This window comes from Podarcis cretensis (genome assembly GCF_951804945.1).
Source record: "Podarcis cretensis genome assembly, chromosome: 14".
NCBI classification, from domain to species: Eukaryota; Metazoa; Chordata; class Lepidosauria; order Squamata; family Lacertidae; genus Podarcis; species Podarcis cretensis.
The window spans coordinates 50037873-50055638 of record NC_137183.1 but is presented as its reverse complement, the minus strand read 5'-3'; the positions used below and the strand labels follow the sequence as shown (position 1 = coordinate 50055638).

The 17766-nt window shown below is 45.2% G+C and overlaps 1 protein-coding gene and 1 long non-coding RNA gene across 7 annotated transcripts in view; one reads left to right on the top strand and one right to left on the bottom strand.

The window, feature by feature from the left end:
- LOC307203364 overlaps positions 1–10265 on the top strand; it is a 38334-nt gene extending 28069 nt beyond the window's left edge. The window contains exons 2-3 of the long non-coding RNA XR_013833193.1: positions 2926–3060; positions 10229–10265. This is a non-coding gene — a long non-coding RNA (uncharacterized lncRNA). The remainder of the gene's footprint in view (positions 1–2925; positions 3061–10228) is intronic.
- Positions 1–17766, bottom strand: part of PEMT (phosphatidylethanolamine N-methyltransferase) — a 107342-nt gene that overhangs the window by 31673 nt on the left and 57903 nt on the right. For all 6 annotated transcript variants that reach the window (XM_079954016.1, XM_079954017.1, XM_079954014.1 and 3 more), the window contains one exon: positions 8387–8532. In XM_079954016.1, coding sequence (XP_079810142.1) covers positions 8387–8532 — 146 coding nt within the window. The remainder of the gene's footprint in view (positions 1–8386; positions 8533–17766) is intronic.

Here is a 17766-nt window from a genome sequence, read left to right as displayed (position 1 = left end):
CAGTGTGGTTGTCGCCAAAGGGAGCTCAATGCAAAACCAGGGGTCTTTGCGCAAGGGGGGGTGGGGTCACCAGTCTGGGATAAGTCAAAAAAGGAGACCTTGTGGAAGGTCGGCGGTTCGAATCCCCACAACGGAATGAGCTCCCATTGCTCTGTCCCAGCTCCTGCCAACCTAGCAGTTCGAAAGCACACCAGTGCAAGTAGATAAGTAGGTACCGCTGTGGCAGGAAGGTAAACAGTGTTTCTGTGCGCTCTGGTTTCCGACAAGGTGTGCTGTTGTGCCAGAAGTGGTTTAGTCCTGCTGGCCACATGACCCAGAAAGCTGTCTGAGGACAAACAATGGCTTCTTCGGCCTGAAAGCAAGATGAGCGCTGCAACCCCATAGTCGCCTTTGACTGGACTTAACCATCCAAGGGTCCTTTACCTTACCTTTGTTTTTTACCCTACATGGGAGTGATGTGCGAGTAGGGCTCTAGTTCACTTTTCTTGAGGAGATGAGAGGGGCACATTTTAAGAACGCAAGGCGAGCCTGCTGGGTGAGGGCAGTGGCCCCAAAAAAGTCCACAATCCTGTTCTCACAGTGGCCAACCCGGAAACCCACAGGCAGGCTCTGAACACAAGATCATTCTTCCTTCCTGGGGTTTCCAGCAACTGGTATTCAGAAGCATTGCTGCCTCCAGCTGTGAAGGGGAGAGAGGAACTGGTGGGGCTAGTTGCCATCAACAGCCCTCTCTTCAAGGCCATCTAAGTTGGTGGCCGTTGCTGCCTCCAGTGGCAGCGAGTTCAAACACTCACTGCTCAGGTCAAGAGGCAGTTGAAGAATCCTCTGTGGCTGCAAAAAGCTCCCTTCTCTCCAAGAACATGCAGACTAACGAGAGCAGAAGAGAGACCAGAGGTGTGCAGGTGCAGTTTGAGACTGCTTGGGAAACATCTGGGAGAAGAGGAGCCTTAGAAAGCATGGAAGGCAGGGACCGTCAGTCCTGGCAACTGCTCTATAGGGGCAAGACCAGTGCTGCCCCCCCCCAAAAAATGTTTAGGGGCACTTTCATTTTGACTCAAGAAAATAACCATTTTACAGTGGTACCTCAGGTTAAGTACTTAATTCGTTCCGGAGGTCCGTTCTTAACCTGAAACTGTTCTTAACCTGAAGCACCACTTTAGCTAATGGGGCCTCCCGCTGCCACTGCACCTCCGCTGCACGATTTCTGTTCTCATCCTGAAGCAAAGTTCTTAACCCGAGGTACTATTTCTGGGTTAGCGGAGTCTGTAACCTGAAGCGTATGTAACTTGAGGCGTCTGTAATCCGAGGTACCACTGTATAGTTTGAATCAGGAAAAATAAATACAGTAAATGGACAAAAGTACAAAGAACATGTATTAGCTCAGGGGTCAGCAACCTTTTTCAGCCATGGGCCAGTCCACTGTCCTAAGACCTTGTGGAGGGCCGGACTATATTTTTTTTCGGGGGGGGGGGGAATGAACGAATTCCTATGCCCCACAAATAACCCAGAGATGCATTTGAAATAAAAGCACACATTCTACTCATGTAAAAACACGCTGATTCCCGGACCGTCTGCGGGCCGGATTGAGAAGGCGATAGGGCAGCAGGTTGCCTACCCCTGTATTAGCTCCACACATTCCACACAGCTTCATACACTGACAATTCACCGTGCTAGAGAAGAAACTAATTTTTATTTTTAGTTTCTTCTCTCGTTAGATTCACAAAATGTTTAGGGGTATGCGCACCCCTGCAACCCCCCAGAAAAGAAAAGAAAAACACTGGGCAAGACCTACTGGGAAGTGTTGCCAATTTGCATGCCGTTTCCTTGAATAAAGAGCTAACTTCACTGACAACGGACCTTGCTTCTTCATACTGAGCTATGCCCTGACACAGACCCACATGTGGAACTCAGTTCCCCTCCCTGCTCACTCTGGCGCCCCTCATTAACCACATGCCCTCTGGAAGGCTTTTGACATGAGCTGGTTTATGGGGTTTGATATAGATAGATAGATAGATAGATAGATAGATAGATAGATAGATAGATAGATGATAGATAGATACAGTGGTGCCCCGCAAGACGAATGCCTCGCCAGACGAAAAACTCGCTAGACGAAAGGGTTTTCCGTTTTTCGAGGTGCTTCGCAAGACGAATTTCCCTATGGGCTTGCTTCGCAAGACGAAAACATCTTGCGGGTTTGCTTCCTTTTTCTTAAAGCCGTTAATACCCGGGGAATCCATGCTCCGCAAGATGAAGCAACTTGCAGCCTGCCGCCCGAAGCACGCGGAGCGCTCTAGAGGGCTCCCTGTGCTTCGGGCGAGTGTCCGTGCTTCGGGCAGGTGTGGGCAAGGCTTGGGGCGGCAGCCGCAGCTGGGGGGGGGGGAAATAATTTTTTTAAATTGATTTCCCCCCTCCAAAAAACGAGGTGCGTCCTATGGGCCAGTGTGCCCTATAGGACGAAAAATACGGTATTTTAAAGGCAGCTCAGTGGTAGAGCATGTGCTTTGCAAGAAGGACCCAGGTTCAATCCCTGGGCAGGAGTGCGAATGCTCCTTGCCTAAAACCCTGAAAATCTACTGCCTGTCCGTGCAATATTGAGCTACAAGGACCAAGGCTCCGAATTCACAAAAGGCAGCTTTCCTACGTTCCTGAGCATCTTCCTCTGGGCTGCTTCCCCACATGCTTAATTGTCTGGGAACGAGGCATAGCAGGATAACTCCCTCCCACTTCCAAATCCAGCTACGCCACTGACACGCCCTGCAAACTGAGTGCCAGGCGGCTGTTGCGGGCAGAGAAACATGCCTCTCTCCACCTCTCCCTGTCTGCCAAGGCTGTGCTTATGAGCATCTTCGGCGTCAAGAAAAAGCCCCGAGAGAAGGTGAGGTCACACCTTCAGCTCATCCTGACTCACCTGTTTTTGCGTTTCAGCGGAAATGACACCCAAGTTAAGTCATCCCGGCTGCGATGAATCAGAGCTTCCGCAAGCAAGCTGGAGACCCCGCTATGCTCGCTTAAGATGGCGTCGACCCCAATTTTTCGCCCAGCAATGTGGGAAGGGAAGAGGTAAGGAAGGTGATTCCTCTCCTGTTTGTCACGGCCCCCCGTTGTGTATTAAAATAAATGGAAAACACATCTTCACGATTTGAAATGCTTGCCTGCAGGTGGGTTCATTTAAAAGACCCAAGCCTCCGTTTCCATTAATGTAGAGCTGTCAGGGTGTGAGGCACTTTACGGAATAATGGAAGGAATCCCCATTCCACAATGACAGGTCTCTGCCCCAGGAAGCTTACAATCTGAATGGTGGTGGTAGAAGAGATGAGCCGGGGGGTTCAGGGTGTGGGGTGGGAAGGAAGGCAGAAGGATAAAGAGAAGCTGACAATATACAAAAGCTGATCTGCAAAGGGCTCCATTTCAGGTTGGGACTGGGGTAAAGGGGTTAAAGTTGCCAGAGGCTTAATGGAAAAGATGGGAATTTATGCAACCGGACTTACATAAATCTGCGTGCCTGAAAGGATGTTTTTCAAAGGGGGTTAAAAAACTTATGACCTCCTTTCCAAGACCGAAGAAAGATTTCAAATGGAATCGATTTATCTGAAAAAGATTTTGACGGAACCGAAAAGTTCTTGGATGCTGAGTGGCAGAAAAGCCTTTGTTGATCTCCACTACAAAGGAGCACAGCATGGTGTCTAGGAAAGGGGACCCCAATCCCCACCCCACATGTTGTGGGGCAGAAGGAGGGATGCCTCAAAGGCAGCGACAGAGAGAACAAGGAGATAGAAAACAAGCCAAGAGGCAAAGCCAAGAGAATTATTCCCCAGGCAAAGTCCCACTCTTGAACAGGAAACTGTTAGCACCACTTCCTGTTTAGGAGAGCCAATGGACAGCTCGGATGGACAGAGCCAGTCCCATCACGGGGACCTGTTTGCTGCAGGGATGGGGTACCTGTGCCTCCTAAGACTCAAATCCCACCAGCCCTGACCATTGGCCATGATAGCCAGGGCTTATGGAAGTTGAAGCCCAGAAACGTCGGGAGGGCCACAGGCTCCCAAACTCAGCTTTACTTCCTAGGAAGAAGCCCCAATTTGCAGCCCTGGTCGACCCCAACTTTAGGCAGCTGTGCACAGAACCAAAGGTCGCCTGGTTCTAGCCCTGGTGGCTTCAAATAAAGTACAGTGGTACCTTGGTTTACAAACCTAATCCATTCCAGAAGTCTGTTCTTAAACCAAAGCGTTCTTAAACCAAGGCGTGCTTTCCCATAGCAGCGGGGGACTCAATTTACAAATGGAACACACTCGACAGGAAGCAAAACATGTTCTGCTTCCAAAGCAAAGTTCACAAACCAAAACACCTACTTCCGGGTCTGTAGCATTCTTAATCCAAGTTGTTCATAAACTAAGCTGTTCTTAAACCAAGGTACCACTGTACTGGATCAAGGATCGTATTGCGGCATCTCCTGTCCCAGCAACAAGGGAGATGAGGATTTTTTTGTTTCTGTTGAGAGAGTGCAATGCAAAATGAAGCCCATTGGTAAGAGGAGGGGGGCATAGGGTCTGCAGCACAGCTTGGGGGAGGAAATGCCTGTTTTCTGACAATTATGGGCTCCCAAATCCATGGTGGTGGTGCTTAGTATGATGATGATGATGATGATTTATATTAATTTCATTTATATCACACCTTTTCTCCAAGGTGACATGCATGGTTCACCTTCAGTTAATCCCCACAACAACCCTAGGCTGAAAGGCTAAGACTGGCTTCCAAAGTCACCTAGTGAACTTCATGGTTGAGTGGGGGATTTGAACCCTGGTCTCCCAGGTCCTAGACTGGCACTCCAACCACTGCACCACAGGATGACACAAGCCCCGAGAGCTGCTATGCCTCCTCAAGGAGAGATTTGTGCCCTGATCTGTGAGGGTGTGTGGGCATCGGAATCCACCTACTCACCCGTGAACCCCAAGGAGGTACCTCTGCCAGCCGGCTCTGACATTTAGTCCAGACTTCTCAGGGGATCGAGGCAGACACAAGAAGCTCAAAACCTCATCACCATCAAGGACCCCAGAAGACAACACTGGTCCTCTTTTGGTCCCAGTTGCAGGAGAACTATCCATGGTCCTGAACCAAAACCCAGATCTCCCTCCTAAGTGCTGACTTTTGCCTCGCCATCCCACAGATAAGGAGGAACAAGGAAGTATCGATCTCCCCTCGCTTGAGGTATCACTTCTCCAGAGGAATGAATAGGATCAAAATAGAGGCCTTTGTAGGGAACAGCCAGCCGGTGGAAGGCAAGGGTGCTCAATCCCATGTTATTTTAATTTGCATATGCACCTATGCTCCTCCTCCCTCACTCCAGCCCACTAACAGTTTAGGAGCTTTACTGGGGGTGGGGGGGTGGGACAACTCAAAATGGTTAGGAGGTGGTGGGGAAGACTCGAACCAATGGCTTCAAGTTACAAAAAAGGAGATTCCGACTAAATGTCAGGAAGAACTTTCTGGTGGTGAGAGCTGTTCAACAGTGGAATGGACTCTCAGAAGGTTGTGGACTCTCCTTCCTTGGAGATTTTTAAGCAGAGGTTAGATGGCGGGTGGCGTTGTGGGTTAAACCACAGAGCCCAGGGCTTGCCAATCAGAAGGTCGGTGGCTCGAATCCCCGCAATGGGATGAGCTCCCGTTGCTCGGTCCCTGTTCCTGCCAACCTAGCAGTTCAAAAGCACGTCAAAGGGCAAGTAGATAAATAGGTACCACTCCGGCGGGAAGGTAAACGGCGTTTCCGTGCGCTGCTCTGGTTCGCCAGAAGCGGCTTAGTCATGCTGGCCACATGACATGGAAGCTGTACACCGGCTCCCTTGGCCAATAAAGCGAGATGAGCATCGCAACCCCAGAGTCGGTCACGACTGGAGCTAACGGTCAGGGGTCCCTTTACCTTTACTTAGATGGCCGTCTGCCATGGATGCTTTAGTTGAGATTCCTGCGTTGCAGGGAGTTCGACAAGATTGCAGACCCTTCCAACTCTACAATTCTATGATTCTATCCCTGTATTTCTGCTCTAACAACATGCAAAAAAATGAAGTTGGCTTTATTTTGGTTTTCTGCATCGTCCCCACTTAACTTTGCTGATTGGCTTAATCACTACTGAAGTAGTCTTACCTTTTGATAGTCTGGGATATATCTACTCCAAATCCTCATTCAACAAACCAATTATTTTTGCCATAACAATATTACTGCCTCCCATTCTGGCGCTGAAATCACCCACCACGGTAATAGCTGTTAATGGTTGTTCTATCATTCTCTCTAACATAATGTCTAACAAAGCCCACAGATTGCCCACAGAGTCCACAAAGTAGTCTGAAACTGGCACCGCTGAACACTTGGAAATAAGAAGAGAGAGACACACAGTTTGCTCTACTTTCACATTTAAACTTGTTGAGACTGAAATAAAAAAATTAAGGTCTTATATATATAATAAATGTTCATAAATGTACCAAGCAAACATGTACATAAATATATAAATCACATGTCTGAAGCAGCACAGGAAAGCAGTCCTGGAGCCATTTTGACTCCCAAACTGATCAAATGTTTCCTCTGCAAGGTCAAAGGAAAATGGAAAAAGCCTCCCCATTGTCTTTTCATTCACAAAACCTGTCTTAAGGGTATATCTGTGTATGAATAGGGTGAGCCTGTGACCTGGCTCAGGAACTAAGTATTTATCATTACAAAAGACTGGCTAGGCTCCCCAGGGTATCCAGCCAAGTAAGAATTAACAGTTAACTTGCCAGACAGGAGGTAAACAATGAAAGGAGGTAAACAACGCACTCAGATTTCTGCTGTAGACTGCCTTTTCTATTATGTAGGTATGATGTGTCTGGGGGTGGTCTTGGACTTCAATTTAAAATGTCTATATAAGGGCGGACACACTTTTGTTCTGTGTCCTCCTCCTTTCCTCTGTGAAAGGGGAGCACCTTGTTGCAACAGTTCAATAAAGATCAGGCTTACTAGCTGCTTTGCTTCTCAACATTCTCTGGTTGGCCTCTGTTCTTTTCTCTGAACGATAGAGAACCTACAAAGGACTCTATAAGGGCTCTTGTGTCCCCCATAAGAGAATAAGGGCAGATTTTCGTTTATTACAAGGTGCAAAGGGACATTCGACCATTACTTCTTCCTTTGCTGTTAACTGTGCTTGGATTTATCAATACTGTTGTGTTTATTTTTCGTCTCTCCCTCCCACCAGTCAGTCCTTTTGCTGTTGTTTTTCACCTTGAGAATCCCTGCATTGGAAAGTGGATTACAAATCAAGTTAATAAGATGACCATCACAAACTCCATGTGAAACAAAACAACAAGCCATATACTTCCCTTGTAATTGTGTCATTTTACCTGTGGAGTGCTAGATCACAGGCAAAGTCTAGTTCCATTGTTCGGAATCGATCTCTAGATTAAGGGATTAGTCACTGGAGAAAGTGCTACCTAAAGCTACCTTCACAGCTTAGGCCCAGGTTTTCTGAAAGACCATATTCCCGCACATGAACCTGTCTGGGTTTCAAGATCTTCTGGGAAGGCCTTCTCACGGTCCTGCTACCCTCAAAGGAACGCTTGATGGGGACACAGGAGAGGGCCTTCTCGGTGGCTGCCCCCTGACAACTTTGGATCTCCCTTGCTATAGAAGCCAGCTTGGCTCCCTCCTTGCTGTCCTTCCACTGACAGGTGACGACATTCATGATCCAACAGGCTTTGGGGAACAAGCAGAGAATTGCAGAGTTAGAAGGCACCACCTAGTCCAACCCCCTTGCATTGCAGGAATCTTTGGCCCAACGTGAGGCTCGAAGCCAAGACCCTGAGTTTAAGAGTCTCACACTCTTACTAACTGAGCTTAAATGCTGGCCTTGTCTTAACACATCTCTAACTTAATGGTGTCAGATTTATGTCTGTTGACGTTTGCACCGGGACGTATTTTAATTACAGTGGTACCTCGGGTTACATACGCTTCAGGTTACATACGCTTCAGGTTACAGACTTCGCTAACCCAGAAATAGTACCTCAGGTTAGGAACTTTGCCTCAGGATGACAACAGAAATCATGTGGCGACGACATGGCGGCAGCAGGAGGCCCCATTAGTTAAAGTGGTGCTTCAGGTTAAGAACAGTTTCAGGTCAAGAACGGACCTCCGGAACGAATTAAGTACTTAACCTGAGGTACCACTGTACGTGCTTCCAACTCGTTTGTTTTCATCGTTCTGTATTTGATAATGGATGGTTTAAAATGCCGTAGGCTCAAATATAAAAATTAAAAATGTCGTAGGTGCTGCCTTGCATCCCAGTTTGGAATGGAAAGGGATATATGGAACAAACAAGCAACAAATACATAAACACGCAGTCTAGCAAAGCAACCTTTAGCCTTACCCAAGAATGTTCCAATGAATCCCAGGGCCAGGAAGCTGGAAGTGACAAACACGATGCCTACGGACATTAGGGCTACACTGGTGTAGTGCGCCAAGAGGGAATCCAGGGCCTTCAGTTTGGGCTGGCTCTTCATGGCTTCTGTGAAACTGCAAGGAAGGGAGAGGAAGACCAGCGGTTCCTGGTTATCTTATCTCATTCTCTGCTCTCTCTCTCTCTGCTTACCAAGGCATATTGAATAAACACACAAGATGTAACCGGCTGTACCTTTAAATAAATAAGGTATACTATTCATTGTATCAAATCGTAGATTTCAACGGAAGTCTCATAAAGTTCAACGGAAAAAGCAGAAGACCCAGTGGATCAGTTAACATTCTCTAGTCAGTTCATGCATAAGGTCCATACATGTATAAGTGTCTATTCTACCTGTCTGTTCATAGAGTTCAATAATCCACATGAAGGGTTGTTACAGTTCCACAGAATCCTTTCACAGAGTAAGACAAGGATTTCAGGAATATCAGCCTTGTTTCGCCATTCTAGGCTTCATCAGTACTACAGGCTCATATGTAATATTACAGGATAGCGGGTCTTATAGCATAGTAGTGGTTCAGTTTGGAGCCCTCCCTTCTGGGTCCGTAGACCTGACAGCATAGTCAGTGCAGCATACCAGTTGGAGATAAACACACAAAGTGCGAAATTCCCCATTTGACTCTCGCCACTGCCACAAACTACTCAGACCGCCTTGGGCAAGTCTCTCTTAGCCTCAGTTTTCCCTTTCTGCAAAAATGGGGATATTTACAATTGCAATGGAAATTATTCAGACCCCCCAAGTTGCATTTTCAGCTGAATTTGGGGGAACCACTTAAAGCGTCCGTTGTGTTGAGCTATTTCAATTGCTCTTGTTGCGTTTGCTCATTGCAAGCAGCTGAACATCTGTAAATTTTGATAAGAAACCTGATTTGCAATGGGGGGTTGAATAACTTCGATTGCAACTGTATCTATCTTATTAGTTGCTTGTCGCCCACAAGTCTCCAAGCGGCTTATATTAAAGGAAAAATATATGTACATATATTCCTTTTCAGTAGTGGCGCCCACCCTGTGGAACACCCTCCCTTCAGATGTGAAGGAAATAAGCAGCTATCCTATCTTTAAAAGACATCTGAAAGCAGCCCTGTTTAGGGAAGTTTTTAATATTTAATGCTGTATTGTTTTTAACACTTGGTTGGCAGCCGCCCAGAGTGGCTGGGGAAACTCAGCCAGATGGGCGGGGTATAAAAAATAAATTATTATTATTATTATTATTATTATTATTATTATTATTATTATTATTACTACATACTTAATACCATAGTGGGGTAAAATGAGAGTGAGACGATGTAATACTTTAATATTTCATGTGACATGCAACTTACGGAGAAACAAAAACATCGCTCCAGCCCCATAAACAGTAGCAAACAACGTTAGCAATATGCATTAAATAAAGAATACAGTGGTGCCTCGCAAGACAAAAAGAATCCGTTCTGTGATTCTCTTCGTCTAGCGGTTTTTTATCTTGCGAAGCAAGCCCATTGACGGCTTAGCGGATTAGCGCTATTAGCGGCTTTTAGCGGCTTAGCGGATCAGCTGATAAGCGGCTTAGCGGCTTAGAAAAGGGGGGGGGGAAACCCCGCAGGAACTCGCAAGACATTTTCGTCTTGCGAAGCAAGCCCATAGGGAAATTCGTTTTGCGAAGCGCCTCCAAAACGGAAAACCCTTTCGTCTAGTGGGTTTTCCGTCTTGCGAGGCGTTCGTCTTGCGGGGCACCACTCTACTCCAAACCACTAATAATATTGCTCTACTTTACAGGGTGGTTGTACTGATTACAAGATGGGAAGCATTTTTTTGTATAAGAACGAATGAATGCTGGAAATGTAAAGAAAAAGGAAGGTATCTTCTACCACATGTGGTGGTAAAGGCTTTCTGGGAAATGATATGTAATGAGTTAAAGAAAATGTTCAAAAATACCTTTGTTAAAAAACCAGAAGCCTTTTTATTGGGCATAGTGGGTTTTGAGATACCAAGGGAAGATAAAAGACTGTTTATATATGCAACAACAGTGGGAAGAACCCTTTTAGCCCAAAAAATGGAAACAACAAGAAGTAACAACGAAAGAAGAGTGGCAAATGAAGATGATGGACTTTGCAGAACTGGCCAAGCTGACAAGGAAAATTCAAAACCAGCAAGATCAAGTATCCCAAAAAGACTGAAGTAAATTTATACGATATTTGAAAGATTATTGTAAGCAATTAACATCACTAGCAGGGTTGTCCCAAATCTTGTAATGAGAAATTTTCTCCCCTTCTATATTCATTTAAATTTTGAGGTATTTTGTGAGTGTAATTAGAACTGGAAAATGTACAAAACGCAATGATACAAAGGTTAATTTTGAAAGTCATGAAGCGAGAGGGAAGGAAGTTGATAGGCTCTAAGGAGCCAGAGCGATAAAGTAGATAATAATAATGTGAATGTATATTGTATTACTAAATAGAAAACCAATAAATATTATTTTTTTAAAAACCAAGATGGGAAGCATTTTCAGCTCTAGCTTCATGCGATATAAGTGCTTCATATCTTGGCTAAATATTTGAGTTTCTTTTGCCAGCTGGAGCTCAGTGTTGAGTCAGCCCCACAGAGATTCCTGAAATTATCCCAAGAAAACTCCATGGTGCTTTGAGCTTTTCAGCAGAGATGAACCTCCAGATGCCGTTGGACTCCAACACCTATAAGCCGCAGCCAGCATGACCAGTGGTTAGGGACGATGGCAGCTGGAGACCAGCAATATATGGGAAGGCCACAGGGTTCGTTCCTGGTCCCGCATCCGCCTTGGCCAACAGAGTTCTTCCTGTTTCTCAGAAAACTGAAAAATACGGTAGTCCCTGGGTTGCTGTACGAGTGGAAAGTTTCACTGTACACTTTACTCCCTGAGGGTGGTAGGATAGTTCGGGCCCACCTGTGATCTTGGGCAAAGCTACTTCCGCCCTGCAGAGGAGGTGGGATTGCAAGTGTCACGGATCAGCCCCGGCGCGATTGGGGGAATCCCCAGCCGCGTCAGCCCCTGGCCAGCCAATCGGCTGGCTCTGGGGGTGTGGCCTGCCCTATTCAACACAAGCGCGGCCGGGGATCTCCCTCTTTGCTGCCTACCAGCTCTTCCTGCTTTTCCCACCCTCCCGTCCTATAAGGTTTTCGTTCACTGTACACTTGACTCCCTGAGGGTGGCAGGATAGTTCGGGCCCACCTGTGATCTTGGGCAAAGCTACTTCCGCCCTGCAGAGGAGGTGGGATTGCAGGTGTCACGGATCAGCCCCGGCGCGATTGGGGGAATCCCCAGCCGCGTCACCCCCTGGCCAGCCAATCGGCTGGCTCTGGGGGTGTGGCCTGCCCTATTCAACACAGGCGCGGCCGGGGATCTCCCTCTTTGCCGCCCACCCGCTGTTCCTGCTTTTCCCACCCTCCCGTCCTATAAGGTTTTCGTTCCTTGACCTTGCTATGGACCTCGGTTGGTCGCCGTTGAGGAGCCTGGTCGGAATTGTTCCACTTGGCAAATTGGCACCAGCCACTTGGTTTTCACCTGCCTCGTAGCAAATCGTCACAACTTTCTGGGTATTGGTGGTTAGGCATTGGTATTGGTATTGTTCTGTAGATGGAAGAGGGGAGGTAGCGCCATCACCTGCCCCGCATATTGAGGGGTAGTCCGATAAAGGATTCCGGGGGGGTGTGGCACTGTCCGAAGCCTGGGGAGGTGAGGGCCTAAGGAACCCCCCCCCCTATTTGTGACCCCGGGGGAGTTCCTAGTTGATGTGCATCAGCAGGACTCCCCCTACTGGTGGTTAACCCTTCCTGGACTTCAAGCGGATGGGCTGAAGTCAGATATAGTCGGTTAGGACCAATGCCTAAGCCAATACCGCTCATCACCTGTAACCAATAAAGTTGTGGCCTTTTTTTAGCCCATTAACCTTAATAATTGTGTCGTGTCTTTATTTCCACTAGGGTGGGGGCGGGAACTCACCACGCAACTGAGTCCCGATCAAAAACATCCATCTCAGACAGGAGTTGAGAAAGGTTTGCTCTGTTATCTGGTCCTTTCCCCGCCTCACACTTCCAAAATATCGCATAGCTCACATAACTCACATATCGGGCACAGCGTCAACACATTTTCCACAGCTGGAGCCTATAATTAGATATTTGGGAAAAGGTGGTGGTAAACAATGGAAAGCCCCTTCTGGAAAACTTCCAATATTTATTTTTAAACTAAAACAGTGCAAGCGTCAGGTCTGGGCTGGGATCAGAACAGGTCAGCTCCAGTGGAAAGAGTGCTTGGGCCACATTGAAGCCTGAAGCTAGCCAAACATTTAAAGTGTTGTGATGTTGCCTTGAACTGTCACATCTTCCCCCAAAGAATTCTGGGAGATGTAGTTTGTGAAGAGTACTGAGAGTTTTCAGGAGACAGCTCCCCCATTCTCCTCATAATTTCCAGTGTGATTTAACAGACCCTCTTCATAGGGAATTGTAGCTCCCAGTAACAGGGATTCCAAACAACTCTGAGCACCCTTAAACTACAACTCCCAGAATACTTTGAAGGGAGGAGAATTTCTGTCGCATTCACGCCATACATTTAAAACACTATGGTGCCACTTTAAGCAGCCGTGGCTTCCCCCCAAAGAATCCTGGGAGCTGTAGTTTGTTAAGGTGTTGAGAGATGTCAAGAGGTCCCTCACAGAACTACAGTTCCCAGACTTCCCTGGGGGGGGGGGGAGAGGCAAGAGGAATTTTGATTGTTAATATACCATGTGTCTGATAATAAATGTTGGAAGTGTAAACAAGCTGAAGGAACATTCTTTCACCTCTGGTGGACTTGCCCTAGAGTGAAGGTTTTCTGGGAAATGATTTACAATGAACTGAAAAAGGTATTTAAGTATACCTTCCCTAAGAAACCAGAGGCCTTTCTCTTGGGCATTGTTGGTCAGAGTGTGCAAAAGAAGGATCGAACCTTTTTTATGTACGCTACAACAGCAGCAAGGATACTCATCGCTAAAAGCTGGAAAACTCAAGAACTACCCACACTGGAAGAATGGCAGATGCAACTGATAGACTATATGGAACTGGCGGAGATGACGGGCAGAATCCGAGACCTGGGAGAAGAACTGGTGGAGGAAGACTGGAAGAAATTCAAGGACTATCTACAAAAATATTGTAAATTGTATGATTGTTAAGAAAGATGTAAGATTAGTAAAAGCATGGCTTCAACAAACTAGTTATAAAGAATATAAATCTAAATTCAATTGGAAGATGAAAAGATAAATCTGGGATAAGTAATATTTTATGATTAAGCTTTAATAAGTGTATGTTAAATCCCAAAATTTGAGATATTAAATATTGGAAAATTATATTATATGAATTAAATCAAGTTAATAATTTGCTGGTAAAACTTATGTTTAGAAAGCAGGAACAAGAGATGTGAGGAAGTCCAAAGTTGAGAATGAAATGTGGATAATGGAAATTATTATGTTATTATGTATGTTTTTTATTGGTTATACAAAATTTAATAAATATTATTATAAAAAAAAAGGAATTTTGATTGTTAAACCACTCTGAGAATCGCAGCTCTATGAGGAGGACAGAAGTCTCCAAACACGTCTTAGCACCCTTAACAAACCATGGTTCCTCTTTTGGGGTGGGATGAGGAGAGGGATAGAGGAGAAAAAAAGGAAAAGGAAGAAGCGAGAGGCAGGTAAAAAGAGAGAGAGAGATAACAGGAGCAGGAGGGCAGAAATAGGGGAAATATAGGAGAAACTGCACCCTGTACTGAATCAGTACAGGACATAGCATTTTACCTCGAAATAAGGGACAATCCAATTTAAAAAAGTCTTTTTTATTGGGTATAGTGGGTAGAGAGATACCGAGACAAGATAAAAAATTGTTCTTATATGCAACAACTGCGGCAAGAATTTTGTTAGCCCAAAGATGGAAACAACAAGAGAAAGAGACTGTGGAAGAAGATTGGAAGAAATTTAAGATGTATCTTAAGAACTATTATAAAATTGAGGAGTGCTAAAATGCTGAGGGAAAGGAAGACGTAGAATTGCAGCGGTAAACTGTGTTTGATTTTAGGGTGGAATTGAAAAGGAGAATGAATTTATATTTAATTGGCTAAGAAGGGTTGCTGAATAATGGCTTATAATTAAGGATGCAAAAAGGGAAAGGTATGGGGAAGTCCGGGAAAAGAGGGCTATGGAAATAAGGTTAAGAAAATATGATTTTTATGTTTGTTTTTATGTTGTTTTTGTTTATGTTAAAAAATTTGGAAATTAATAAAAAAAAATTTTTTTAAAAAAAACAAAGATGGAAACAACAGGAGTTACCAACAAACGAAGAGTGGCAGATGAAAACGATGGACTTTGCAGAACTGGCGATGCTGATGGGAGGAACCCGGAACCAGCGAGACCAAGCATTCCAAAAGGACTGGAACAAATTTATATTATATTTGAAAGACAACTGTAAGCAATTAACATCACTAGCAAGGTAATCTGAAGATCTGTAAGGTGAAATTGCTACCTATTCGGGTTGAGTAATATAATATTTTAGGTAATGATATAACAAGGGTAGGAAATGAAGCGAAATGTAAAGATGTAAAGTTAAATTTTGTAAACCATCAGATGGGAGGGAGGGAAGTCGTTAGGCTCAGTCAAGCCAAGAGATAAAATAAGAGGGTACGGTGTTACATAATGTGATTATAAGAAAAACCAATAAAAATCATTTATATATAAAAAAAAGAAATAAAGCACAATCCTGTATGATATAGGGCGGGCGGCAACCCTAGGTCTACTATTTCCACACTGTTGGGAATCGCAAGCAGGGAGAGGGGCTGCTGAGGTCAGATCCTGTATGTGGGTTTCTCAGATGCCTTTGGTTGGCCACTGCAAGATCAGGGTGCAGGAGTAGACAGGCCTTTGGTCTGAGGCAGCAGTCTTTTCTTACAGTCTCACTTGCCTCTGGGCAAGAGGACCGGCTCTACCATTAGGCAGAGCTACCGTATTTTTGGCTCCATAAGACGCACCTGACCATAAGATACACCTAGTTTTTAGAGGGGGAAAGCAAGAAAAAATATATTCTGTGCAGAGCACGTAAGCGGCTCTCGCTTTTCTTTTCTTTTTTTAAAAAGATTAAAATTTTTCAATTTAATACAAAAAGAAAAAACAACAGACAAAAAAGCAAAAATACACAATTAAAACAAACAAAACAAAACAAATATAGTTCCCATTTCTTATTTCCATTACCTTGTATCCCGGACCTCCTCTCACCTCCCCCTTTTGTATTCCAATTCAGATTCTTAATTCAGCAAATCCTTATTATAACTTAATATAACTTATTTTAGCTTATTGTTCAACCTTTACATTACAGCTGGTAACCATTTAATTTCTGTCCAACATCATTCTAACATTCATTAATTTTACAGTATTTCTGTAAATAGTCTATAAATTTCCTCCAATCCTCTTCCGCCGACTCTTCTCCCTGGTCTCGGATTCTGCCAGTCATTTCTGCCAATCCCATGTAATCGATCAGCTTCATCTGCCATTCCTCCAGAGTGGGGCTCTCGCTTTTCTTGCTTTAAACCCTTCCGTTCCTCCTCCCGCTTCACTCAGAAGCCAGCAGAGCAAGCTGCGCACCTCTCGCTGAAGCCAGCAGAGCAAGAGCGAAAGCTGCGCAGCAAAGCGGGATGAGGGACAAAAGGGAGCCCTTACAAGGGAGCGCTGAGCAGAGCATGACAGCGGCTCTTGCTGGCTTTTCTGGGAGGTGGGGGAAGGGACAGAAGGCAGCCCATCAGTCCCTTCTCTCTCCTCGGGGAAAAGCCCCCAAGAGCCACGCACACGCTCCGTGCGGCTCTTTAAAGGGAGCGCTGAGCAGAGCCTCCAGACTGCATTCGCTCCATAAGTTGCACACACATTCCCCCTTACTTTTTAGGAGGGAAAAGGTGCGTCTTATGGAGCGAAAAATACGGTAGATAGCTGGTGCCTGAGGGCAGACCCAAGCCATTCCCCTCTGGGTTCAAGGCAGAAGAGCGCTGGATACCCCCTTTCAAGCCCACACCCCCATGCCACGTTTGCTCAGGCTTCTTCTTTTTTAAAAAATAATATTTATTAAGATTTCAAAAAAGTTACAATAATAAAAAAGAAAAGAAAAAAAGAGAAAAAATACAAAACACAAAAAGATAAAAAACAATTAAAAACAAATCAACCTTTCCATATCTTAACTTTCATTTACTTGTTTCCCTGACCTCCTCGCACCTCCCTTTTTTGTATTCTAGTTCAATTAATTATTTCAGCAAATCCTTTCCATTTTTGCTTGTATCCTAATGGTTTATCTTAATATATTATAACTTTACATTCTCACCTGTTAACAATCCATCTTTAAATACTCCTTTATAACATTACTGCTAAAGCCACATAACTTCATTCCAGCATCCTTCTAACATTCCTTAACCGTTTGCTCAAGCTTCAATGCTTAGGCCATTGCTTCTCAAACTCGGGTCTCCAGTTGTTGTTGGACTACAACTCCCATCATCCCTGACCCACTGGTCCTGCTAGCTATGGACAATGGGAGTTGCAGTCCAACAACAGACGGAGACCCCAGTTTGAGAAACACTGACTTAGACAAACAAGGGGTTCCATCCATCCGAATCTTGTATGAGGCCACCTGGTGTTTTGACTACAGAGAAGAAGGAAACTGTTTGCAAAGGGTAATGGGCCATTTTCTCCCGGAGTAATGATTTGTGGCTTCTGAATCATAGTTTTTATTTGCACAGCGCTCAAACTCAGGTCTCTTTCCCTTCCGCCCCGCCCCCCCCACGTCCCCTCAGAACTGGTAAATAAACTTTGCAGCTCTGCGCTATAACAACAAACAGCGAATTTCTCGGCGGATGGAATCAGTCCAGCATCCGTAGTCAATCTTGCTGGTGACATCTGTTAAAAATTCAGCTGGAGCCATCAACCAACCGCCTTTGCTTTACGGTTAACACAAGCCTTGTCAACATAAGGGATCTCTGGGTATTATCCTGCAACATGGTGTTGACTCCAGCTCTGGGACTGTAATAATAATAATAATAATAATAATAATAATAATAATAATACATTTACACCCCACCCATCTGGCTAGGTTTCCCCAGCCACTCTGGGCGGCTCCCAACAGTTTTTTTATTATTTTTTAAAGCGATAAAATATCAAACATCAAAAACTTCCCTGTACAAGACTGCCTTCAGATGTCTTCTACAAGTCAAATAGTTGTTTATTTCCTTGACATTGGGTGGGAGGGCGTTCCACAGGGCGGGGGCCACCACCGAGAAGGCCCTC